The 27,053-nt window shown below is 40.2% G+C and overlaps 1 protein-coding gene across 1 annotated transcript in view; it reads left to right on the forward strand.

Annotated features, from left to right (window-relative positions):
* Positions 1-27,053, forward strand: part of kcnh6a (potassium voltage-gated channel, subfamily H (eag-related), member 6a) — an 80,935-nt gene that overhangs the window by 26,595 nt on the left and 27,287 nt on the right. The window contains exons 4-6 of the mRNA XM_088623090.1: positions 144-253; positions 5,426-5,723; positions 7,007-7,209. Coding sequence (XP_088479216.1) covers positions 144-253; positions 5,426-5,723; positions 7,007-7,209 — 611 coding nt within the window. The remainder of the gene's footprint in view (positions 1-143; positions 254-5,425; positions 5,724-7,006; positions 7,210-27,053) is intronic.

Raw genomic sequence — 27,053 nt, forward strand, 5'->3', positions numbered from 1 at the left:
TTTTATTTATTTATTTCCAGTTCTTTTCCATTTTAAAATGTTCCCTCTGCTCTGTACATTTGCCTGTCTACTATAATTGAATCATCTACTATATGTGTAGACTGCAGGCCAATGTGGTGTATCACAGTCACTCCCCCCTGCAGGGCAGAGCCGGCGTCTCCGAATGAAGCTTCCATCTCTGCGAACCATCACGCTGCATGGTCCCTCCATCTCCAAGGACCAGTTTGAAGGCGTGGTGGTGGACTATCTGCACGTGAGTGATGCCTTCATGTGCTTGCCAGAACCACCATGGGGTGTGTATCCCTTGAGAACCAGTAATAAGGAATGAAAACAAGCAGCCACTGGGATTTTCATTTCCCTGACCTGTGGAGACTTTCCCCTGAGTTTCATGGTTGAAATTAAAGGATAAAAGTGGCTTTTTTCCCCTCTGTGTCCGATATTGCCTGAGTAGCACAACTTAATTGGCAGGGCATCGCTGGGCTAGAGCTGGGATTAGCTGACCTGGGTTCTTTCAGCTTTCGACTAAAAAATTGCTGGGCACCTGCAGGCTTGCTGTGGCGTCAGTGAGACTCTGCTGTAAGACACTGTGTGGGCCTGCAGCAGTCTGGAAGATGAATGACACAGTCGTGGATCTGTGTTGTTGCTCTTTGTGCGGTACAGGGCTATATTTCTTAAAAAGCTGGCAATTCCAGAGTGAGTGAGAAAATAAAAAAGTGATTTAACATTTCCATATATTTAAATGTGCATCTCAAGGCTTAAAACAACATTAAATATCTCAACTTTTCTTGAATATTTAGAGAACAAAATGTTCAAAGTATCATTGTATCATTGTGAAAATCAGTTTACTGTTGCCCTACATATAGGGAAAGTCTAGCTTTTTAGAGACTTTGAGAATCTAGACTCACTGCAGAGATAGAAGAAAACACTACTTTGGTTATATTTACACATGTGACAACAGGAACAAGAATTTGCTTTTCCACCTGTATCATTCCATTCATATTCGTAGGAATTGAAATGTCTTTACTCTCTTCAGGCTATCTTAAGCATCTTTCTTTTTTGGAAGTACAGTATGGGAGCTCCAGATGTGTTGAATTCACAGTTGCAAGGAAACTCTGGGTCAGGGGACAGAAATCAACTGAGTCTGTCCCTAATGGCTTATTAATATCTTAATTTAATTCCGGGACTCTTACATCCCCGAGAAACCAAGTAAATTAAAAACCCACAGCATGAGACATGCCCTTGTCTCATTACCTCTGCTGATACAGGACACATCATACAACAGAATCAACTCCACTGACACCCATCTTCTCAATCACACTGTGCGTCTCGCTATTCGCTTCCCACTGCTCCACCGGCAAATAGTGGAGTTCCCCTGAAAATCAAAGCTTATCCTGTCACGATGCTCCAGCATTTAAGTAAGGAGGTGCCTATAGTTCTTCTCATTGTTCATCTCCATGTTTTTTTACTTGTAAGTTTAAGTTCACCATACTGGCTTTGGGATATCAGCTTGTATTCATGTTATTGGAAAATCTTCCAGACTATGTTTGACAGTAGGTGTTGTAACAGACAATTAAGTTCTGGATCCCGAGACGAACAGATGAGTTTTATTGTGTGCAAGGAAAGATAAAACCGAAGTATTGTTCAAAGTACCGGTACAAAACTTCCAGTTTATATAGCCCTTTTCTGCCACTTCTGACGTAGCTCGTTACCATGGTAATGGGGGGAGGTCACAGTGTTTTTTGGACAGTTCCCAGACTTTGGCCAAATGGTCAGTGTTAGGTTTCCTTCCTTGGTAAGGGGGGTTCCTAGCTGGCATCTGGAATCCTTATCAGTTATCCCCCTTTCCTGCCATAACTCTAAGCCTGGAATGTCTTGTGTCTATGTCACAAGAAGTCCAGTCCTTGTGCAGAAAGGAATCAGTTAACCCCTTCTTCACATCTTATATCTTTCTTCATAGGTCACAGCTAGTTGCAATACAACACTATATCCCAAAAGTCATAGTGCTTCTGCCACATCAAAGATTGGATGAAGGTGTTTTTTTACAGAACTGCATGTGACATTAGCACCAAATACAGCTTTTACATCCTCATAAAGAGTCTGGACTGTGCTCTGAATCTGTATGCATCTATGCATCTTCATTTCATAATTAAGACTCGGACTAAGTAAAGATACAATGCGTTTTATGACTAGCATTATTTTATCAGGACTGATTAATGTATCTACAAACACCAGCTTCAGAAAAGATATTGGGCATCAACACATGTATTAAACCAACTGAGGAAATAAAAGAACAAATATAATAATGAAACATTTCAGGAGGGGGGATTAAATAAGAATTAGTTCAAGTATGGTTGGGAAGAACAAGATCTCATCAGCTCTTTCTGATGTGCTTTTCCAATTCATATTGTCTACTTCACTTCAAGTGCTTTAAATAGGAGTGTGCAGGTGTTTAATGACTCATTTATACTGGTGAAGCAGCAACTAAACCTTCATCTGAAACAATGAAGGGAATCCTTGAGTGCCTCTGAGTGCCTCTGTGCAAGAGAAATACAGTAAATTGAGGATTTCCTTTACAAAGAAAGAAAGAAATCTTATAACAGTTAGGAATTCACCAATGTTAGTATGAGGAAAAAATCAACTTAAATTGCGCTGACATTTTGTTGACCGCACATGACATAGGATAATTAATATTAATGATGAACATTTGCCATCAATAGGGTTGAACAACATGGAGTACTATGTCCTGCTGGAGTGTTGCCACATCATCCCCAGACATCACCCACATAGGGAAGTCAGATTGATATTTTGTAGAGAGTGGACAGTCCTTGATAGACAAAAATACCTGGATCTGTCTTCGATTGATCTGTTGTAACAAATGATTAGCCTGCCGTTCTGCACATCTGCTCCATCCTCACTGATGTTCATCAGGGTGAACTACACTAAACCATGATCCACCAAGGAGGGACTAAAGGCCTAAAGAGGACTTGGCTCCAATGCTGGCAAGTTCACCTGAGGTGTTGCTCCAACATGCTGAAGGAATGAAGGCGTCATTCGTTGGAAAAGTGGTGCAAAATGATTCCTTTCCGTGTTTTTCTTTCTAGATTTTCAAGAGGATTGCTATTCAGCATGTGAAATCTCGTCACCTGTGTCCATTCAGCTCTTTTATAAATGAAAAGAGTAATATATTAATGCTTGAACAACAAAGTCATTTGAGTTTATTGAGAATGGATAACTTTGAGAAGGAGCTTTCTGTAATAAGATACTCTTGAATGATCAATTAAGCTACTCTCTAGGCAGGCTTCCCAAGACCTGTGTTGTGATCTGCTTTCTTCAGGTTATATCATCAATGTCCTAATAGAGACTTAGATCAATCAAAAACACAATTTTTTATGCTGTCTTAATCTTCTCGCTTTTGAGTTTGATGCATGCTCTGTATTGGTATCCTGTTGTGAAGTTTATTTGCTGCCATGCTATGAACGTTATGACAGAAATAATTCATTTTGGGCTAAAATATCCTGCTTAACTTTATAATTAATGTGTTCCTTTGTTTGAAATAAAACGCCAAGACCAGAAGATGCACACCAGTCTTAAGAACAATACTGATCCATTTCAGAGGAGGCATGACATCTTTCAGCATGCTTTCCCATTTGTCTTAGGAGTTAATTAGTTGTGCTCCCAACAACACAAATTAAACAGGAATCTCTTATGAAATCTTTTTGCATAGCTGTTGCTAGAGTCCTTGAGGTCAGAAATCTTGCTTCTCTTGACTTTCCCTATGAAGATTTGGTAGTAAGTGTTTTGCTTCTGTGTTCAGTCTCCATCAATACCCAGTGTCAATTAGGAAATAGTATTTGCTTGTAAGCCCTCTTCAGCAGTTCCTACGTTGAACCCTCAAACGCCCAATGGTGAACATCGTTCATCTTCACACTTGCAGCTTCCTGCTGCCCTCAGTCTGCCAGAACATAAGGTGTTTCTGTTCAGGCTGCTGGCTGTAAATGTGGGAAATATGTTGACTCCTTACAACGCTCTTAACAGCTTGTCAATTAACAGATTCTGCCTGATTTATGCAGTGTGGAAAAAAATACTGCTGTCTGCACTTCTTAAATCTAGGCTTCTGTTGCATCAAACATTTTCTTATTCTGTCAGATCATGTTAAAAAAATTGCACTGGCTGACAAGTGTTAATGTGGAAATTATTACACTCAGTCTCGCTCAGGCTCTATTTTGGGTGATTCCTTCTCACTGCGAAAAGATAGCTGGACTAGCTAGGACTGATGTTTATTAAAATGTATCTGCTTGCTCAGAATGAGGTTCATGACCTTTCCTTTATAAACAGTAAAGTTGGTTGGTTGAGCTCAGAGGTTTAAACTGGCGTCAAGCCACTAGACAATGATTATGTCCAAGTCCTTACACCTTGCTGAGTGCCTGCTATCTTGTAGTGACGCCACTGAGACACTCATGGTGACTACCCCTCCTGTCAGGGTCTGACATCCATATTCCAGTCATCTTTCCGTATTTCAACCACTCTATTCAATGCAGACCCTATCTTGACAAGCTATGGACATGAGACTAGATAAAACCTCGTCAGGATGCCGGTCCATTGCAAGGCACACACAGACACAGTCACGCATGCACTCAGACCAGGGCCAGTTTACCCAGAAGCCAATTAACCTGCCAGTATGTCTTTAGACTATGGGAGGAAACCGGAGCAACTAAAGCAAAGCACCTCTATAAATTATCAGCAGCCGAAAATCTGGGAAGTAGGATGCTTCTGTTCCGTTAAGCACATACTGTAGAAAACCAGGAGGTGCTACAGATGTGTGGTTGAGGGGGCTGAAGCCCTTCTGCTCTATTTCATCCTACCTGGACATCAGATGGTTTCCTTCATTCTAGGCTCCGCTGATTTTGCTCTGGATTCCAGTAAGAAAGTTATCTGCACAAAACCCCACTGTAGATTGTTCCTTGTGTTTTCTTTTCCTCGAAGGGGGTTAGAATACGACTGACTGGGGCGAATAACATTATAAAAATACACTACCGAGACAGGGCTGAAGATATTTGCATGACAGATAGGTGCCGATTCTTCTGGCCAGGGAGGAAAGGAATCCTTCTCACATACTGTAGGCAAACATTTACAGCTTTTATTCTCTGGTCTTAATCAGCACAGCTGATTATGGGTCCAGTGTCCTGCATAGCTTATGGGTCCGGTATCCTGCATAATCAATGCATAATTGCGTTTAATTAACACCGTATCTGTCAGTTCGCGGCCTAATCGTTTTGACTTTAGAACTAATGCACAGGAATAGCTCAAGAAACAGATCCCAGTCAATTTCTTTCGGTACCGACGCTGATCCAGAGGAGCGTGTCATGCAGATCTGAAGACAGTCAGAAATACAGTCTCCTATCCTTGTGCCTGTCTCCTCTCCCAGCCCAGCAGCGAGGAGCTGCCCCTGAAGGAATTCCGCATTCCCTCCAAGGAGAGCTGCACCCAGTCGGAGACGGAGGCCCTGATTGAGCAGGACTGCCAGCCCCAGCCGCTGGGCCATTCGTCCCCGAAGCGGGCCCCCGACAGGCTTGACCCCGAGGGGCCCTTCGCCGCCAGCAGCCTGCCCCGCAGCCGGTCGCGGGACAGCGTGCGCAGCCTGCGCCGGGCCTCCTCCCTGGACGACATCGAGGGCATGAGGGGCGAATGGGGCGGCAAGGGCGGGGAGACACGCGCCAACAGCAGTGAGCATGGCCCACTTACCTTTCTGCTCGCCTCACCCGCACCCGTCTTCTGTCATTCTTGTTCAGCAAAGCTTATGGGTCCAGTGTCCTGCATAGCTTATGGATCCAGTGTCTTGCATAGCTTATGGGTCCAGTGTCCTGCATAGCTTATTGGACCAGTGTCCTGCATAGCTTATGGGTCCAGTGTCCTGCATAGCTTAGAAAAATGCTATTGCATGCCCCATATGTTTGGCTACTTAAGTAATATTTATTTTTTTCGTTTTTAATTTTATTCACTTGTGTCTTCATGAGGTTTCAAACCAAGTAGTTCAATATCTGTCACTTTCAGAATTTTCTCTAGTTTCCGTTTCTGTTTATCAGAAATGTGTCAGCTGAGAATAATTGTTCTGCAACTTTTGTTCTGCATAGATTGTATTTCCAGTTTTGACATTTAAAAGGTTATTCCAGATCAATTTGGTGCATCTGCTATAGTAATAAGCAGGCTGCAATGAAGACTGATAAGCAGAAAAGAATAATTGAAGCAAATGAATAAAAAAAAATATTTGAATGATGCACAAAACATTTAAAAGTGGAATAGATTGACTTTTGGAATGTACAGTATGGCTGTTACTTTAAATCCTTGCTCATCATCACATAAGGACATTGTGAGCAATTATGTCTTTGATATTTAACTAAGACAATGAGTTATACTGTATGTGAAAGAGGTGAGGTTGGCCTGACAGGGAGAAAAGGTTCATAATTAATGATCTTGACTCCAGTTCCCATTGATTCTAGATGACAGGCTAGAAAGAAGGGCCTCTAGTCTATTCTGTCCCACTCTCTGTTGCACTTACCCCTCCTCTACCTCTGGGGGTTCCTACGGCATAATTTTAATGGCCAGGCTGTAGCCCCTGATAACAGGTTCCATTCTGGCGAAATTCAACATTTCCTGTTTTTAGAAGTTCAGAAGTTTTTAGAAGTTCAAAACTGCAAAGGCTAACAATGAAAACTGCAAACCCCCAGTTGTCAGGAGCAGTTCTGACCTAAACAAAGACATTTTTTTCTAATTTGAGCAAAACCGTTTTCTCGAAGCCTTTCTGCATTAATGATACCATGAATTGTCCTGTAGGTTTTGGGAATTGGGTCATTAGCTCCTCCCCAATGCCTGTAGTGTCACACGTGCACACCAGTGCTTAAACAGAAGATAACACCAATATTATGTGGCTTCATGGAAGAATACACAACAGGTTGTGGTATTTTTTGTTGCAGTGAACTGAACTGCACCGTTCTTTGTTGTTCGGCAGACCTGAAACCCAACTTGTTGAACTCCACCTCAGACTCAGACTTGATGCGCTACAGGACCATTCACAAGATCCCCCAGATCACCCTGAATTTTGGAGATTTTGGATCAGACAAGTTGCGTCCCCCTTCACCCACTGAGATTGAGATCATTGCTCCAAGTAAACTGAAGGACCGCACTCAAAATGTCACTGAAAAGGTCACCCAGGTAGGAACCCACCTATTGGTACTTTATGTTCTTATCTCATTTAAGTACTTTGTCTGGGATAGTTACATATTATGTGATAAAGATCTGGCAGTGAGCCATGATTCCAAAGCTGACGTAAAAAGACATTTTTTCAATGCCAAATGTAAGAGAAAAAATGAGAATATCATGTCCAAGGGATATATTAATCAAGATATTAATCAAGATACATAGCAGCCTTTCTGAAATACCAGCTTATCCCACCCAGTGGTGCGTGTGTGTGCTGTGAAGTGATAGCTCCCTGCGTATCTGATTTTGTCCTCAGCAAGTCGTCAACAAAAAGAATAATTTCACACTCCAGTGGCAACATCAGATAGCTTGCTTATGTTTGACTGTACTCATTGAATTTTTAAATGGAGAAATTAGCCAAGGGAAGCAGCCAGTCCTGCATGTTTTAAACTGGAAGGAAGCTTAGAGATCATTTATCAAAATGTGGAAATAATCTCATTAATTCCTTCACACTGCTAGGGGCAACGCCCCCTTTCAATTGATATCTTGTCTCCTTCAACTAAACTGTATGTAACAATAATGATAAATATTTAAATACACAAATATTTCCATCTCAGTAGCTGCACAAGAAAATTTTAATCAATAACCCGGCGGAGCTGCTGAGGTCACTGACCTTGATCCCCTAAGAGCCTGTGTTCAGTGGCCTGTAAACATCCACACTCTCTATTCAGAGCCCTAAAGGCAGATATGAGGAAATCAACACCCATTAACAGAAGAGCTTGTTGCACACATTCACTGTGACGTACACACATGCTAGATATCTGTGGTTTCTTTCGCTCACACCATGATTCTAATTAAACAGAGAACACATACTGTACAACCGTAGACCTTAAAACCAAATCTTTATTGTCTCATTTGAAGGAATGGGAGGCTTCAAATCAGAAATGTGGATGGTGGAGACAGAGTGGAAAATTTTGCAAATGACAACAAATAGTAAAGCTGTCAGGCATACTAGAAACAATACAGAACCACCCTGATAGTGAGTCAGTCCACTTTGATTACAGCTTCAACATGCTGCAGATTTCTTTATGCTAGATGTTCTTCGTTGTCCGTAGGAATATAGGGCCCTAGGTGTATACACTATCAACCTGCGTCTTGTGGGATAGGAGCACATTGACGATTAGCCCTGGATTGATGTTACTTTATAGTCCTCGGACATCATGGGATATAACATGTTAGAGGCCATTTGTGCTTCTTTGGGATGGACAGGGTAGACACAATTCACTCTTGTGGAAAATACCATTCTCTGTTATTTTTTAAGGGCAGTGTAGAATACAAATACAATAAGTAATATATGGTATTTTCTTTCATGTCCATTCAAAATTTAAGCTTTGCCAAGATTCTCTAGAAGCCCTTGTAGTCTGTGAGATTGTTTGACCCAGCTCTGCAAATGAAAGGGCTGTGGCTCTGGTCAATATGAATTAAAGCAGTTAATCGCATACAGCACCCAGGCTCCCATGTGAAACCCTGCAACCTTCAGGCAGCCTCTGTGCTGTTTCTCGCTCAAAGAGGGGTGTCTTATTGACATGGGTGCTAACGTGGCCATTCCACCATAGGAAAAATCAATTGATCTGTTTTCATCAGGTCTCTCCATTTGCCTGCTGTGCTGATTAAACCTTTCTTACGATATCAAGGTATTGAAACATCCCTTCAATGGTTTTGGATTTAATGTTGGGTTTGAAAGACTTGTATCCTTTCTTTATGGCACTGTATTGGATTCTGTGACGAAGCACAGGAGTTTGGAATGATGAAAGTAGATCAGTGTACTGGAAAGTGCGCATCATCACTTTAGAGACAAGCAGAGCCACATGAAGCACAGAGAGGGCAGAGAAATCTACAGCACCTGTAGAGAGCTGTTTTCTCTACGTATCGTGTAACAGCAAGTAAGGCCAGACAGAAAGCATTCTTCACCAGTTTTGTTGACCAGTTATGTCTGTACCAGTATTCCGTTCAAGGTGAGACCCCTTAGTCTTCGGGTTAAGGGGATCACAGTTATATCGCAAAACTCAAGCTGAACAGTATTCACTGGGCTAAACTCCAGCATCATAAAGATTTAGAAATGCTCTAAGAAAATGAGGAAAGAGAAGTGAAGGTCAAGGAATAAGTCATGTAATAACATTGGATTGGTCTTGCCTGAGCCAGGGAAAGCTTCTCAAAAATAGTAAAAATTCCATTTATGTAAATGGGACCTTCTAGTCCTGTTATCATAAGGAAGGATCTGTGACATTTCAGAATGAATATTACAGAGAGATTTTATTCTCAATAGTTCCAGATTTCTATCTGTTCTGCCTCACAGCTCTGAGGTATCGGCTCTGACCCAGGGATTGAAGCGGTTCCCCTTGGAGATTTTCCCGGGGGATCCTGGATTTAGCCTTAAAGATGTACTGACCATTTGATTGGTTGCACTAAAATGTTCTATTTCATGTGATTTTTATTAACCCACCCCATCTAATTTAGCCCTGCCTCAGTGTTGACCTCACTGTAGTTGTGTTAAAGTTAAAATGAAGAAGGTGTTTCTGAGTTTCCTCTAATACTGTCATAAAGTAACTCAAGTAAACGTCAATGCATATGATCATTTTACACTGGGTCATATAGACAGCGGCATGCATTTTGTTGGCAAAAATGACAGGCAGTTAATTTGAATAAGCAGGCAAACGATTTGATTACATAATTTGAATACATAATGTCCTATTGGTTGTATTGACACCAACATAAATGACAGCTATTGTATGAAGTTTATTTTTTGGATAAATATTTATCTTTTGCCTTTATTTATAAATGTTGTTTTGGCTCAATTGACAATAATTTACAAAATCAGGATTTATTATACAAATTGGGTCTTACTTTGTTTTATTTAAATTAAACTTTTAAAATTTTATTATGATTTATATATGCATATTTATATTAATACTGTACATTAATGTCATCCAAACATTTTCTGAAGTATGCCAGTGACACAGCATCAATGCCAAACCAGACACCCCTCTGTGCATTGGTGTCTCCTATTCTGAGTTGTAAACACTTTGTTAATTTCCATTTCCATCAGAAAACCATTGCCCTTGAGGTAGTTGACTTTACTTTGTCGATACCTGAGTGCTTTCAGTTCCCTTTTTTAATCTCCAAGGCAGCAGTGTTCTTTTTTTAGTGTGGTTGCTAAGACTGCACTCCCTAGATTTACTGCATTGTGTACTTTTTTACTTTGCTTTACCTTGAACCTGTGTATTTCAGTATGTATATGCTTTCTGTCAGTTGGGATAAATAGGACAATCAGAAATCAACATGAACTCTTTTTAGTTTGTTGCAACACTTCGTACTGTATATTTGCACTTTTCCCTTATCAGCATGATTTCATGACTGGTATTGTTATGTATTTTCACAAGCAGAGACGGACTTGCGGATTGAATAGTTTTATTTAATGTTGCGTGCACACCATACATTTAGGCATGTTCTTTCCCTGACCAACTACAGAAACCCAGTGTGTCTAAAATAGCCTTTTAAATGTACTACAGGCATCATATGACAAGATTCAATCAAAAAGCCGACACCAGTATTGGGTTCCCGATGGAAAAGGATTTTGTTTCTGACCAGTCTGCTTGTTTCAGAAGCCTGCAGTAAAGGTTGTTGTAGCAGTGTGATGGTACAGCAGGTTCAAACAAGGCAGCACTTGTCTGGAATACATTACCCAGAAAGCAGTGTGTGTGTGTGGGGGGGGGGATAGGCCGCTGGCCTCAGTCACCTGACCAGTTGCTAAAAGACTATTGGTCAGAGGAGAATTTAAAAAGCCCAGAAATGGAGGCTTTTGGGGCCTTTTACCTTCTGCCATCTGCCAACAGAAAGTAGACCCTCTGTTTTGCAAGTTGGATCAGGGGAGTAACTAAAGGAAGCCATGGACTGACTGAGGAAAGTTATGTGAGTTTTTGGGTTGTGTATCTTTTTTAAAGTTTTGTGAAGACGCTCAAACAGAGACTCAGGTAGTTTTGCAAAGAGTCCCAGAGAGAGACTGGAGTAATTGTAAAAAATCTGAGGGAGACCACTTTGGGGAACTGGTAAGCAGCTTAGCTTCCCAGCTTTGATAGTGAGGGACTTGGAAGAAGTCTAGTTAGTGGCTCAAAAGGAGCTACAGTAGGCTTTTCTTGCATGTGATTTGGTTTTCGTTCAATACTTTAAATTTTATTGCCATAACAACTGGTTGCATGGAATTTGGTGAGCTCACACAATTAAAGTAATAAAATACAAATACACAATGTTGGAGGCTGTTTCGATTTTCCTGCACTGTAAAAAAAGAGCACTGGTTTATGCCTTATGGCTGCCATTGTGGCTCTGGTTTCCTGGTCCTGCCTATTTTAAAGATGCTTCTGTAGCACACAAGCTGGTGTGGGATGCAGATGAGGTTAGTGTACTGTGTGCAGTACGGTTGTTGCCTGTACCCTGAGTGACCACTTTTACAGGGTTCCCCGACCGACAGGCCAAGACCAGGGTCCTGTCGTCAGCAGTGTGTTTTGTTGCATGTGCACATGCTCTCCTAGGTGAGATCGTAGAGCGGATGCTTCCCATGAGACTAGCAATTGTTAAAATGTTTGCCAAATGACAACTGTACCAGTGGAGCGCACATGGTAATGTTGAGCCCATGTGAAAGCCTTTAGGGGAGTTGAAATGAAATGCCAAGATCATTTACCCAGCTAAAAAAGCCACCAGCATTCCAATATGACATCTCTCCAGAGATGAAATTCCTGTCAAAGCACAGTGAGAAATGAAACCTGTTCCCTCCAGACCCAAGGAGAGATTGAAAGTAATTGGCACCCTTTTGTGGTCAGTGAGCTCTGAGATGAGTTTTGTGGAATTCATCACCACATCACTCCATATGACAAAAGACAGAGCGGGGAGTCTTAATGAGACCCCTGCAGTCTCATCAGAGGACCACAGAGCAGCGAGCATTGCTCCTAATAGGGGAGGGTAACTTCATTTTCCTAAGCGTTTTTTAGAGTTTCATTTTCAAAAGCGATCATCAAGACCGTCTTTCCGGGATGCCTGCTTCTGCCTCCGACACAACAGCGTCTTTCAGTGTCTGAGGGAGCCTGTCGGTCTCAGGGGCAAATTACAGTGTCTCCGCCGAGAGAGGGGCCTGCCGCGCTCATGTCCTACTGCTGTTTTCAACTGCTAGCGAGGAAAACAAAAATGAGTGAATTATATAGTGCCTACGATAATGATCATCGGGCACCTTCAATTAAAGTGCCAGTATTTAAGACCAAAATAACTTCTAATTTGCCTTTTAGCTCCCTGTGCAAGTTTTGGTTACTCTCTCTTGCAGAGGTTGATATTTAATTGGTTAAAAATGTATCTTTATCAGAATTTCACTGTTTAAACAAGTACTCTGTTGTCATTATCAATATTATATCGCAACCAATGCAGAGACATGTGTAGGAGTGATAAGCTGCCAGGGTCTGGTGTGAGTATGAAGTCGAACTGCTGAGATTCAGACATATTGCAACTTATTGAGAAGAGTGTTAGGGAGCCCATACAGCAAAGAGCTGCAGAAATCAGGCCTTGATGTCATAAACACATCAATCAAGCAGTCAGCATCAGACAATTAATAGAAATGTATCTAAGAGGGGGAAAAAATCTGTCTTAATCAAATATTTCACATGGGGCTCAAAAAACAGGAGAGGGTTGAGTTTGACTCCTAGGTTCCTGACTATGGCTCACACATGAATGAAGTCATCCGTTCCTGTGAAACTCTCAAGCTTTTTCAGCTGACATTTACTGCCCACCAAGACAAATTCCTGTTTTGTCATGGCTTAGCTTCAAAGAGTCTGATGTCAACCAGAGCTTGATGTTGCACAGGCAAGAGACAAGCGACGGAGGTGGGTGATTGTGAGGGAGGGGAGAGGTTTTAACATAAATCTGAGTATCAGCTGCATAACAGTGAAACTGAAGATCACACGTCCTGAGAGCATTAAGCCCTGGACTCTTTGAAGTAAGATGTTGAGAAATATTTTTATGCCTTCCACTTTCTTTTATTCCATGCATTTTCAGAAGTTCTGGTGGAGCAATATTGTGCTGTCCTCGAGATGGGTGTATGTGCAATTCCTAGTCTAAGCACTAGATGGCAGTCTGTCCCCAGTGCAACAGGCACCCTGATCCTCGCGTTCATCTGAACGGAGGAGCTACGGTATGTGTCCTACAGCAGGTTATAAAGATGACATTTCCTAGTATATTTGTTATAATACGTGTGGCACTTTTCATTCCACTTCTAGTTAGATTTACACTGTTTTATACATTATCCTCAAAAAATGATTTCACTGATGTGTTCTGTGACATTGTCACAGGACTCTGACATGTGCTGCTTTAATCCCGTGGTAGACTTGGTTCCTATGCAGCCAGTTTTTAAGGTGATGCAGCTTGCAGACACAATGAAAATGAGAGCGGAATTTGTCTGAATGGAGATGGGTTGTCATACCAGCCACAAGACCTCACAGTCAAAGATTACTTTCAATAGTGGGTTCACACTAATTCTAATGCAGCTGGAAACAGCGGTTTGAGCTGCAGATCATCAGATTTTGATGGACCATGGCTGGTCCTTGTCAGTACTGCCTGGGTGATGGGAGATCTCTGATTTTGTAGCTATACATTGCCATGATTTTCCTCTATTATTGGATATTTGTCACACTGGATGTTTTCAGATCTTTAGGCAAAATCTAATATTAGATAAAGCGAACCTGAGTGAACAAATACTACTTTTTTATTATGATTATTTCATTTATTAAATAAAGTTATCCGACACCCATATCCCCTGTGTGAAAAAGTAATTACACTTAATAACTGGTTGCGCCAACTTTACCTGCAATGACTGCAACCAAATGCTTCCTATAATTCAATACCGGTCTTTCACATCGCTGTGGAGGAATTTTAGCCCTCTAAAACTGCTTTTTTTCAAAAACATTGGTAGGTCTTCGAGCGTGAACTGCTTGTTTCAGGTCCTGCCACAGCATCTCTATTGGGTTTAGGTCAGGACTTTGACTAGGCCGCTCCAAAACTTTCATTTTGCTTCTTTTCAGCCATTCTGATGTGGACTTGCTTTTGTGTTTTGGATCACTGTCTTGCTGCATGACCCAACAACACTTCAGCTTCAGGATGACTGGATATTCTGTCAGACATTTCTGATACTGAGCATACTTCATGGTTCCTTCAATTATGGCAAGTCGCCCAGGTCCTGAGGCAGCAAAGCACCCCGACACCATCACACTACCACCACCATGTCTGACTGTGGGTATGATGTTCTTACTGTGGAATGACGTGTTTGCTTTACACTAGACATAATGGGACCCATGTCATCCAAAAAGTTCCACTTTTGACTCATCTGTTCATGGAACATTCTCCCAAAAGGCATGGGGATCATCCAGGTGCTTTTTGGCAAATGAGAGACAACCATTTATGTCCTTTCACTTTCTCTGAGGCTTGGGCACTCCTATGGTTTTTAATCATTCCAAATTGAGCTCCATAATGCAATAACACAAACAAAAGGAAAGGTATAGTTGTATTACTAAATCAATGTACTGGGTAGTGTTAGTTTTATGATGCAGTGCTGGGTAGGCCTTTAGGCTAGACTACATGATGCCAATCTTCAGTTGTGTACAAACAACCCAATAAGTAACCTCTGCAAACCTTTTTTGCTGCCGCTGATACAGAACATACTATAAGAACAGAAAAAGGTGACAGCTGAGAGGAGGCCATTCTGCCCATTTAGTCTATAGTTAGCAATTAACTAAGTTAACAGATAATTGATCCAAGGATCTCATCCAGCCATTTCCTGAAAAAAAGCCAGGGCTTGGGCATCAACAACATGGCTAGATATTTTGTTCCAGGCTCCCACAGCCCTTTGGGTTAATGGTGTGACTCCTGTCCTCGGTCTGCACGTCCACACAGGTTCCACTTGCGTCCTCTGATTGCTGTTGCACTGTTCACTCTGAAGACTTTGTCTGGCTTGACCAAGCCAGTTGCTTTCAGGATTTCGAATACTTTTATCAGATCCTCTCACGTTCTTCTCTGTTCTATACAGAGGAAATTGCCAGACAGTGCCGGTACATCTATCTGTCTGACAGAAGTAACAAGGCATAAGTGACTTAACAAGTGACTTAAAAAATTTCAGGCCTTTATAAAGAAAGAATAATGAACTGTGAAGCATGCAGTGCTGTTCCTCCTTACAGAGAACTGGCTGCAGGAGGCAGGGAGTTAACGGGTAGAGATTTGCCAGGCATTCATTTGTACAACATGGTCGAGAGAGCAGTTGTGTGGATATCGAGCACTAGTGTGGGCCTAGCGTTCCCATAGCAGCCTGGCATTTTGCATTGACCTTGGCAGGCCTGACTAATGGATGTAGAGGACAGCCTAAACAGCTTTCTCATTCTGCTGCTCCTCCACATTATCAGCACAAGCGCTGCAACCAGATGCTCGTGGCAGTTCATTTCATCTCCATTAGGGGAGTGGTCTCCACATTAGGGAGGCTAGGCTCTGTGTCACTTTGTGTGTGCTGAAGATGTTACATCTTTGAAACTGGAAATGAGAATTTCAGAGTCCTTCATCAACCCTTAGACGAGGCCGTTTCATATTTAACAGCTCTCTTCTTTCATTGCCGCAAAATGGTTTGAGATGCGTCTGGCTGTTTCACGCTGTGCTTCCAATAATAGCAGTTTAGAAAGTGACAGTGGGGATGAATTTCTGACTGATGCTCTCTGTACTCGTTTTGACGTGAAGTCATCTACTGTAGGTAAAGATACTGGATTTGTTGGAGGCTTCTTTTTATTTCACTTAAAACACAGGCCCTTGAAATAGAAAAGGAGTGTAAATAGCATCTGCCCGTGTCTGAGCAGTCACTCCTGAAGACAGTTTTTCAGATGACAGACAAGATCAATTTACAGGTGCATGGGTGCCTTATAATCATCCTAGACACAGAGTGCAGGAAGTAGGAAAAGTGTGTGAAGAAAACACTTATGTTAATCACAAGCCATGAGTGAAACATTTTTCACCACCATTTTTCAGCATTTCCCCCCTTTTTACCTTAACAATACTTCTAAGAGTACACATCAGTATACATTAATACCCCCACAATTGTAAGGTTATCAAGAAATGGAGGCCATGCTTGAGTCACTTCAAGAGCACTCGTTGAAGAAGTGACTCCTCATTTCTCCAAGTATCCCAGAGGATCAGCTCTGGCTGTGCTTTTCTGGGGTTCTGCCTGGTTTCGCAGCAGCATACTGTGGTTACGCCTGTGCAACGTGGCTCTTCAAGAGGCTGATTTCTGTACATGATCATTGTCTTTCGTGATTTACGTGAGCATGGTGATCACCTGTGATTAAACAGCACATTAAAAAAAGGCAAACAAACTAACAAACAAACACTCTGACAACGAGAGGAAGTCATTCCTCCCAAATAGCTTGTTTGGTTGCTAGTGGCTAATTGATCCAAGGATCTATTCCAACCATTTCTTGAAAGAAACATGTATCCCAAGCCACAGCTGCACACAGTAATACTGTAAGTACCGTGATGCATGTAGTCACCCGCTTCTTGAAGGAATTAGCATTTCTACTGATAATAAGAAAAGGTTTCTTCTGGATTGTAAAACATGTTATTGGAGACCTTCTTTACGTAATCAGCAACATATACTAACAATTAAACTGTGCATTTGGTGTTTACAGTACAATAATGGATATTATTTATCTTGTTAGGAACCAATGTCACATCCACTGAAATCGAAAATGAAAGGCTTGTTCTCATTGCTACATTTCTGATGGCTGGAATGCACTGTACTTTTCCCATTCTTAGTGCTGGATATCCAAAATGAAAGAATGCGTGGGAGATCTCATTTCACAGTTATCATGTCTTTAACAGGTATGAAGGAATACAGTCCCTGATAGTACGAAAACCTGTGTGAGCTTCAGTGTTGTCATCATCCAATCCTATACTGCTTCTAGTGATTTGTCTAATATTTTCCTTCAGGGACATTTCCCCACCAGTCACTGAATCACACACTGGAGAAGCAGTGACAAAAATAATGAACCATGCGAAGTCGTGACTAACTCTCTGAAGGCTTTTATAAGGTACCGGCAGAAGGTACATCTTAGAATGTAGTGTGTGTGCTGACACATACAGTCTAGGCACAAAAGGAGGTGAGGTGTGAACAATGGGATTAAATAATAAAAGAAATGAAGGGTCAGGGCTTTGTGACAAGCTGGACATTACTGGAGCCACAGTGGTGGTGTATCAGTGCAGCCACTCGCTCAGTCTGTATTTCCAGTCCGACTCTGTAGATCTAGATGAGGCAGTCTGTGAAGCTTTGACCTTCAGACTAATCGTTAAGACTGATCTTTACATAAGAGCGTGAACTGGTCAGGGCTGAAAAACAGGAGGCCGCTCCATCCTACAGCACATTTATATTTAGAGCACGGCATTATTTTATGTAGTAATTGCTGCTTTTAACCATAAATCTGTCAGTGCCAACTAATTAATATCCAAATCCAAAAATACTGTACAGGTCCACATTGTATATGCTATTAAATTACTGTATTTTCTACATCTTATGTATGATAACATTCATATTCAGAATGACCCTTTATATAACTGTGTGAGATTACATTTGTGAAAGCAAAATGTTTTAATGAAACCAGAAGGGACTCTGAGTCCTGATTGTCACATACGCATTGTTACCAGAGAGAGCTTCAGAAGCCCTCCAGCTTTTTCAGGAATGTGTCAAGGGATTCTGCTCTATTGTTACACAATAAAATGCCGGCCTTGATTGGATTAACAAAGGCAGGAGCGGATGTAATACTGATAATAATAATTAGAAGAGACTGTTTTTTTATTTTCTCAAAGATGTACAAAGAGGGATGCAGATTATGCAAACAGTAATCAATTACAGACAATAGGTTCTTGATTTTAAGATCCTGTTGAAAGAACATTAAACAACGAAGTTGGATGATGTACTGAACTTGATAGAGCTCTGCTGGCTGCTGTCTGAGACATTGCATCTGAAATACTTTTGTTCACACTTTATACTGCTCATCCTTATCAAATTCACATTTGAAAGTACATTATTGTTAATTGCTAATTACCAAATTTAATATAATCCTTTTTATTCATGGCACAGTATTTAGGACTGCTGTCTCACCGTGCTGGGGCCCTGGGTTCAATTCTGGACATGGGTTGATATCTGTGTGGTGTTTGTGTGGGTTTTGTCCCACTGTCCACAAACATACTAGCAGTTTAAATGGCTTCTAGGAACAATGGTCCTGGTGTGAGTATGATACCTGTTACTTGCATTTTCTCCTTGAATAGGATCTTTCAACCCTTTATATCTGCACATGTTGAATTTTCACAAAACTCTGCTGCTATATTCAAATTAATAATACTTTCCTCATAGTAGAAGTATGGTGTTTGATTAGTGTATTGTTTGCAGGTCTACCTTGAACATATTAACAGGGTGACATCCAGCATTGAAGATCTAAATTATAATTGTTAAATTAGTCCAGTCATATGGTTACCACCTATATGAGTCATAAATGCAGCATTGTATTATTTAATTTTTCAAAAAAGACAGAAATAAAAAGTTTAGTCAAAACTGAAGTAATTAACTTATTTAAGTGTTTAGATGTTAAAAAGCATAATTGAATAAGTGAAAGGTTCTGTGACTGTGCTTGGTATAGTCATTGAATAGCAGCACATTGCTAACTGTGTGGTGCTGTACATGTTGTGGAAATTGACTAGCCAGGGTTTAGGGGCAGGGCTCACTTTATTTTTATTAAAGGATTTAGGGTAGTGGAGATTCCAAACAATGTTGTCTATGTATTATATGGAAACTTAAAGATCAACTGCACTTTGACACTCACCTCCAATGAAACTTATTTGGACTAAGTGTGTTCTCTAAGGAGTATGGGACACCAGCAGCCTCTTTTCAAAATACCCTAGAGCTTTGTGACTGTGATAAAAGCTTGTAGTTTTCAAAATCATTCCAATTTAATCTGAGTGAAGCACTGCAATTCCGGGAATGACTAAGGAAGAGCAGCTTTCAAGGGAAGTGGAATTTAAGCAGAGATAAAAAACAGCCTTTGCAGACTCCATACAGATTAGTGAGGGCAACGATAAGGTATTGTCACCCAGGAAAGCTGAGACTCTGCACCTGAGAGCCCATCACAGGCAACCTGGACTGTGCTGGTTTGCAACACCTGTGGGGATGCCTGCTGGGTCACAGCTGGACAGTAGCAAGTGAATCATCATAGCTTTAATACCCAGACTGCAGGACTTGTCACTGTGCTCTGGGCAGCACCTCTCATTGAAAAGCTTCTATGGAACCATGTGGGTCAGTTTTCCAGTCTGATCCTGATCTCTCATTATCAGAGTAGTGGGAAAGCCACTTTCTGCTCTGACTTTTTGAATCATTTTTCAAGGGATTTTGAGCTAGAGCTCTTATATAGGGTTTTTCAAACATATTTTGCATTCAATTGCCTTAGATGGAGTGTGTAGCCAAACAACATACTATATGACCTTACAGATAAAATGTCTGAAATGGGAGAGGATACTACTGTATGAAGTGGGAGTCCAACTGGAATTCCTGGTTCTAGAAAAGCATTATGTTTTCTCATTTTCCTTCCATCTTATCTGAGAATAACTTAATAGGACCAATTATTTTGCTCAGTTTAGTACAAGTTATCATGTTTTCCGGTCTCTGGTCACTGACTATTTAAAGCTCTGTTTCAAACGTGCAGTGCAGCTCTGTCTGCTGTACCTTTTCATCGATAGTTTTATTTAAGGGTTGTCTGTGATGTCTATAATTTTTCTGTGCTTTCTTTTTTATCTCTTGGCTACAGTGTATCCTCTAATTGGCTTTGTTGATTATCTCTACAATTATGCACTTACCTTACCCTCTCTGTCAATGTCATTGCTTGGGAGAGGGATGTTTCAGATTTTCATCAGACATCATAGGTGACACTATAAGGAAAGAAGCAAATTCAGACAAGGCAAATCAGAAATAAATGAGAGATATGATTATAAATATTGGAATAAAATCTACACAAGATCATGACTCTCTTGTCTTGACAAAGTCCCCAAGCCTTCACTTTCTTAATTAATATAATTAATATAATTATTTTATTAACTGGAACAATTTAACCTACATCCAGACAAAAGAAAGTTTTTTCAGCTACTCCATGTTGAATCAGGTGTGGCTTTTTAATAGAACAGTATAGAAGGCCATTAAAACGTAAATGATATCCAGTTGATCTGATAATCACTTTGGTTAAATTAAAACACTAAAAGCAAGGTCATTATCCCAATATATACCACAACCAGCAAGCTTTTACACATGATCTGATATATATTTAAAACTTTGGTAACTACTGTATGTAGGGTGCATTTGGCATGCTTGTGTTGCAAGTGTAATACTGTCTCAGAGTGTGTGTATGTGTATGTTTCATACTGCTGGTGTGAAATGTCTATGCTTTTCAGGAGGGGAGGGGATGGGGGGCGGTCTCTCCTAGTTTGATCTCTCTGCCTCTGTCACTGCTCTCTGTCTCTCTCTCTCATACATCCAAGCCCACCATGAGCTTCAAACAGAAACTCAAGCCTGTAAGTATCCTTACCTCCCTCTTCCTCATCCTCATCTTGGTCCCTGGTTTTCTAAAGATGCTGTAACATTGGAAGCACTGTCTCAGAGGCACTTTTTGCTGTGGTTGCTGTTATAGGGGAATTGTTGTGTGCCATTACAGTTTTGCAACTTCTCAGAACTGCTTAAATCTGGTTATTTTCTCAAACTTGTTTTAAATTTAGAAAGAATATTTTTTACTACAGTTTAAGGGAGAATGAGCCTAGTCGATCTGTTTGTCAGTGGCAGGAATATTTTGAATTTAGGTGGTAGCTACTGTGGACTATTTTGAATGCTTGCTAAACTATACTAATTGAATGAATATAAATATTATTTTGAAGGTTATATATGTAGATTTATTAATTCACTTCATATTTGTTGTCTAAATACGTCTAACAAATATGACATTAAAGTAGATCGAAAACCTAAAATTAATTTTAATTGGGGTCAAATGTAATTTTCGTCAGTGGCTATCTTATTAAATGAAGATTGATGTATCAATAAAGGACTGTCCATAGTGAGAAAAAAATCTTATTTTAGAACGAAAATATTTTGATATCCCTTGGATGCATGTTTTGAAACTGCTCATTAATAGTAGTTAATGAGTTTTATAAATTAAGCGAGCCTTAATGAAGTGTGGATACGGTGATCATGCTCATTTATAAACCTCGGTGTCGGTATTTATAGCTCATTAATTAATATATCCAGCCTTTAACTTAATAAGCTCTCTAGCTTGCAGGATTCTCAGTCAAGGTGTCCATCTTTTAAAGCAATCAGAGCTTCGTATTGATTTGCAAGACTCCAGGCACCAAAATGGATGTTCTCTTCATATAAGAAGACCTGCGGTGATGTTTTTTCATCTGTTGTTTTGTCACAATCTGTTCATCCCTGGCATCTTTTGGCTGCCGTCCATCAAAAATGTAACCGATGGCACGTTGTGCATTGCACTATTGAAACAACACTGGAGTCATGTCTTTTCACTTTCTCTTGAGGCGCTTTGATTTTTTTCCGACTCACACCCATGAAAAAGAAAGCCCCAGTCTCTCCTGGCCGTCCAGCAGTTCACCAGGAAATCAGACGTCTCATTTATGAGCTGCTTTGTTACCTTGGGAACAATCAGTCTTACAAAGCTCAGGGGAAAGACTTTGAAGAGCACATTTTGTCCAGGAAGGATGAACACCCAAAGCAGCTTCTGTGCAAATGGTTAATGGTAGCTGATGGCACGGTCTTCAAAAACGTGACTTGTGGCTTGGGACTATACTATGTGAGTCACTGAGTGGCATTTTAAGCTTGGGAAATTCTATGAAAAGTAATAGGAACTTTGCACAAGGGAAATGTTCAGTAACTAAATCTTTGTATATTTTGATTTCTAACCCAAGGGTCGCCTGTTTTAGTAACAGGGAAAAAAATAAATCTGTTTAAGGAATTCAGTGAAAGCTGTTGAAAATAAGTCCTTTTATTGGATGACCAGATCATGAATGCCGTTTAATGATCTACAGTAACCTGTGGTTTAGACAAATTAATAGAAAGTCACTATTGAGGACAGTTTGTATATTTAGTTTTCTAGTTTCAAAAACAAATCAGTTTTGAGAACTATAAACTATTTTTTCTTATCTGGAAGTCTCAGAAGTATAATATTTATTGCTATAATATTCATTGTAGTTTTTTTTTAAATAAACCTTTCTGTACCTGATTTTTAATTTTGTGATCAAGAAGTACATTCAAGGTTTTGGTTACTGTTGGACTACATTTTCTCACCTCCAGGTTCTTTAAAAGGACTGCCACCTCTCCAGTCATTGGCAGAGTAGACTGATCATGTGATATGACAGGTAAATGCTAGAGCCCTATAAAAGCCGAAATGTGGCTGTTTGCAAGGGTAGTCTGTTAGGAAGTGGGCATGAAAGCAGACCTCTCTCTAAGTTTAGTCATTAGCTCTGCCTGGGTATTGTTATAGTGGTGACCAGCTCAGGAAATCACAAAGCTAATTTGGCAATCGGAGTACCACCACCTGCTATGAAGAAGACCTTCTGATAGAAAGAGTCAGAACAGAGTCATCGGCGACCCAGCTGACAGATTCCTTCAGCCTGTGAAAAACCTGCTGCTGAAGGTGTTGAGATGTTCCAGAGAGCCGAGATGGAGGCTTTGATTATGCTGCCGGTCAGTACGCTATTGTCACTTTGGGCTGTTTCACGTGTCGTCGACCAGCGATTTTCAAAGGAAGAGATTAATTGAGTTCTGTTGTAGGAGGTCAGTGAAGTAATGCCTTTGTCACTGTGTTCTCCAGGAAAAGAGGAATTAAGCTTGAACTGAGAAAGTATGTTAAATAGGAAATGCAAGCTGCTACTACGTATTGTTAGCAGGAACAGTGGCAGGATTAGTACTAATGTCACTAACAGCTGCAACAGTAGTAACAGTGCTCTCAATGAAGAAGTACTAAGAAGTACTAGTGGCAGTATTAATGGTAGTATCAGTACTGTCAGTCATAGTAGGAGCAGCAGTAGCAAGTAGTAGCTATAACAGCTGTTGTAGCAGCACCAGTAAGTAGCACCAGTAGAATCGGTGCTTTCTGTAGTAATATTAAAAAAGCCTTGAGTACAGAGCTGCATCAGTGTTTGAGCACTAATGCCAAATTGAAAAGTAAAGAGAAATCAGATCCAACATATCTTCTCTACCGCAGAGCCTCTTTGGGTGTATGCAAAGACAGCACCACTGCCAAAACATTGAATTTTTCTTTTATTTTTTGGGGGGGGTTTTCTTTTTTTGACTTACCCTCTATTTTCTGTCATAGTCAGAGGGTGTGACTTTGGGGTGACAACAATCATAATTGTAACAATGCACGTCTCTGTGCTGCAATCACAGAATATTCCAAGAACTTGACAATGCATTTTGTTCTGATACAGACTGACATCAATAAAATCTTTCAGCACCAAAATCAGAACAGGTCCTGGATAAAACAAACAGAGGTACTGTACCTGTATATACAATATATTTAAAGAAACTAATTTTACATTTCAGTGTCAACATAATTTTGAAGTCATTTTGGAGTCAGTGCAGCTGTAACTGCCTTGTAAGAAGCTTTCATTTATTTTTCTCTGTTTGAATGACAGTAGCTCTGCTGGAGGAGTTCTTTAATCACAATGTGCGATGGCTCTTTCTGTGCCATTAGTAACACTCAGGCACTCAGTACTCTGTCTCTGCTAATTAAGGCTGATTGATTGTTTAGTATCAGAGTGATGGATGTTTCAGAAAAAATGCTGCCAGTTATTTTTTTCGTGCAAATTTACAATTAAAGTTTCTTTTAAGGAAGTTTTTTTAAGGAACTTTTGTTTTAATGGATTTTTCATACAACATATCCATTCATTTTTGTTTTTCTTGTACATGCAAATGAGCAACTTGTTTTTGCTTTTTCAGAAACAGTAACAGCATTTGGTTCAGTGAGAACGAGCTGTTTGAAGTCTACTGTAGATCCTGGTGTTACAAGACCAGTGAAGAGCATTCTGGTATTTTGCCAAAAAGGGCAAACTTAATGGGCCAGATTCAGAGCTCTGTCATAGACAGCAGAGGAACATTTCTGCACAACTGAGGACCACTTAACTGGATGAGTAGTGCTGATTTGTAGTATATCGATTGAAAGATTTGAACTACCACTGCATGACTAGATACTCCGGAGGCCTGCAAGAAGTGAAAATGTCCTACATGAACTAGGGAGTCAGTCTTTAAGAAATCATCCTTTTTGTTCCTTCTCACATGGAGGATGTACAGTAGCTGATAAGAATCTCAAGAGGATTTTACCTGCTGAATTCTTTGTTGGATTTCTGCATGTGCAGTAGGGTATATAATAACAGTGAGTGCTGAATTACTGTAGATGTACTGTACATTACAGTGTATATTTTATGCTATGTATATAATTTGCAGTAATGTCATAGAAGTGCTTAATGTAATCATTTAGAGAACTATGCTGCATAAGCACTATCTTCTCTGATGTAAATTGAAAACAACTTTTTGGCCATCCTTTCTTCAGGATTAAACACAAGATCGTGTGCAAGAGAGGTCAGCCTCTGAGGACTGCACATAATCTCCATTTACTTCTCTGGTCGTGTCTGTGAAGTAGTGAGTTTGACCTTCTGAGCTGAATAGCCATTCTGAGTGAGACAATAAAATCCTTTGTTAAGAGCTGGAGATTGACAATGGAAAGAAGTAAACGTGTATTCGACAGAAAGCATCACGATCCCCTGATGAGGGTAGCTCAAAATGCATTGTTTGACATGCGAGAGTCTATACTTGGTGGCAGTACCATAGGCAGCAATTATACGCGTGAGGCTTTTCTGTGTAAGTTGCGCCTGTTCTTCTTTGCGAATTTTCTCAAGTTCTGTCCAGTTTTGGGGGGATTTTCACCACTTGCCAGGGACTTAGGGATTGGCAGGGCCATTCAAGGACCTTACCTTTCTTCTTGTTGAACTGCACTTGTGTAGTTTTGGACCATTGTCCGGCTCAAAGGGGATTTGTTTCATTCCAGTTGTAGGTCTTTTGCAGACTAAATGTTTTATAACCTTATAACCTAATCTTTGCAACTTTATCCCAAAGTCATTTGGAAAGTTCCTTGCTTTCCATCATCAAATCTTTGCTTGAAATTTACTACTTGTCAGAAGGACCTCACAGAGACGGGTATATTTATTCAAATTCATGGCAGAGGACATTCAATGAATTGTGTGACTTGTGTGTCAAAGTAATTGTGTGTACCTGTGGTAATTTAGGTTTACCATAGAGAAGGTGGTGATACTTACACAAGCAACTTATTTTTTACATTTCTTTGCAATGTTTTCTAATATTTAACCTTTCACCCATGAAAGCATTCAAGTCTTGATTAAAGATATTCACTTGTGCGTACTGTACAGTACCTAATTCAGGAAAATGTAATGTCATTCGAAGGGAATGCTTTTGCAAGGTACTTAACTCTGTAACCAATATTTAGGGCAGGGTTGCCAAAATGTTGAAATGATATCTTTTCTAAACCATGTGCCGGTTGTTTTGCATTGTCGGTTTGTTTTAGAGAATGTACAGTAGCCCTCATGAAACACACCGAAGGAGAAATGTCAATCCTAACTTCAGTGCTCAAGTGGTTGTGCCTTTGGCTTTTTCTGTGTAACTTCACCACAGAGATGAAGAGTTTTGTGATACACACTTATTTATACTTTAGGCTGTGCTGAAAAGGCCAGAATGACTTTACCATACATATGAAAGAGAAAGGATCAATCTAATTTAAAAGCTAGTATACAGTTGCACTTATCCGTCAGACTGAAGAGCACAGTCTGATATCACCGTTTGTTGTCTTTCTTGTGTCCTTAGGGCATCAGTATTGTGGCATAATGCTATCTTATACATAGCGTTGTATAAAATAGCACAGTATAAATGCATAATGGTCAGTGGGGAGCAGTGGTCTCCAGTCTTAATCCTATTGAACCAAAGGGCCTTCTGTTAATTAAATAACTTTAAACCTGTAATTAACTAACTGTAACCTGCTCTCTTAGATGCTGTTTAATTATTTTGTTAGAGTTCTGTTTCAGTCAAATGTTCTTTTTAATTTAATTATCATACTAGATTCATGAGAAAGTAGTAAACTAGTCAGCTCCACAGATTATACTAAATGAGGAGAATCAGAAAATATGGAAGCTGTGAAGGAAATTCAAAACAATTTCTGAAACATTCAGGACTGGTTAAGCACCTGTCAGTTGAAATGTCATTAAGGTGTAATATACAGTAGACACTAGTTGAGTGTTTCATACAAGGAGAAGAAAAAGGGCATATGGGGAGACAGTGGGCTTAATGAGGCTGTCTATTAAAAAGGCAAGAAAGGAAACGGAACGTTTTGGCTGTAGAGCCTTCCTCAGGCATGAGCGAAGAAACGTTGTTTCCTTTCTTCTCTTTTCAACAGGAATAAACTGACGCAGCTACCCACTTGAACTATTAAAAAGGCATTGTTATTGGTTTTAATCTATCATTTTATCATGTAGAAAATACAGGGAAGCAATAAATAAAGCAAACTGAATGTCAGAATATATAGTATATTTATATAAATATATATTTAAAGTCTAGAATTTGCATCAAGTGATGTTATGTTAAAATTGTGCAATGCACTACCCAATGCAATCCAGAACTGTTTTCAAATACC

This window comes from Lepisosteus platostomus, chromosome 28 (assembly GCF_059453375.1).
Source record: "Lepisosteus platostomus isolate fLepPlt1 chromosome 28, fLepPlt1.hap1, whole genome shotgun sequence".
NCBI lineage: Eukaryota > Metazoa > Chordata > Actinopteri > Semionotiformes > Lepisosteidae > Lepisosteus > Lepisosteus platostomus.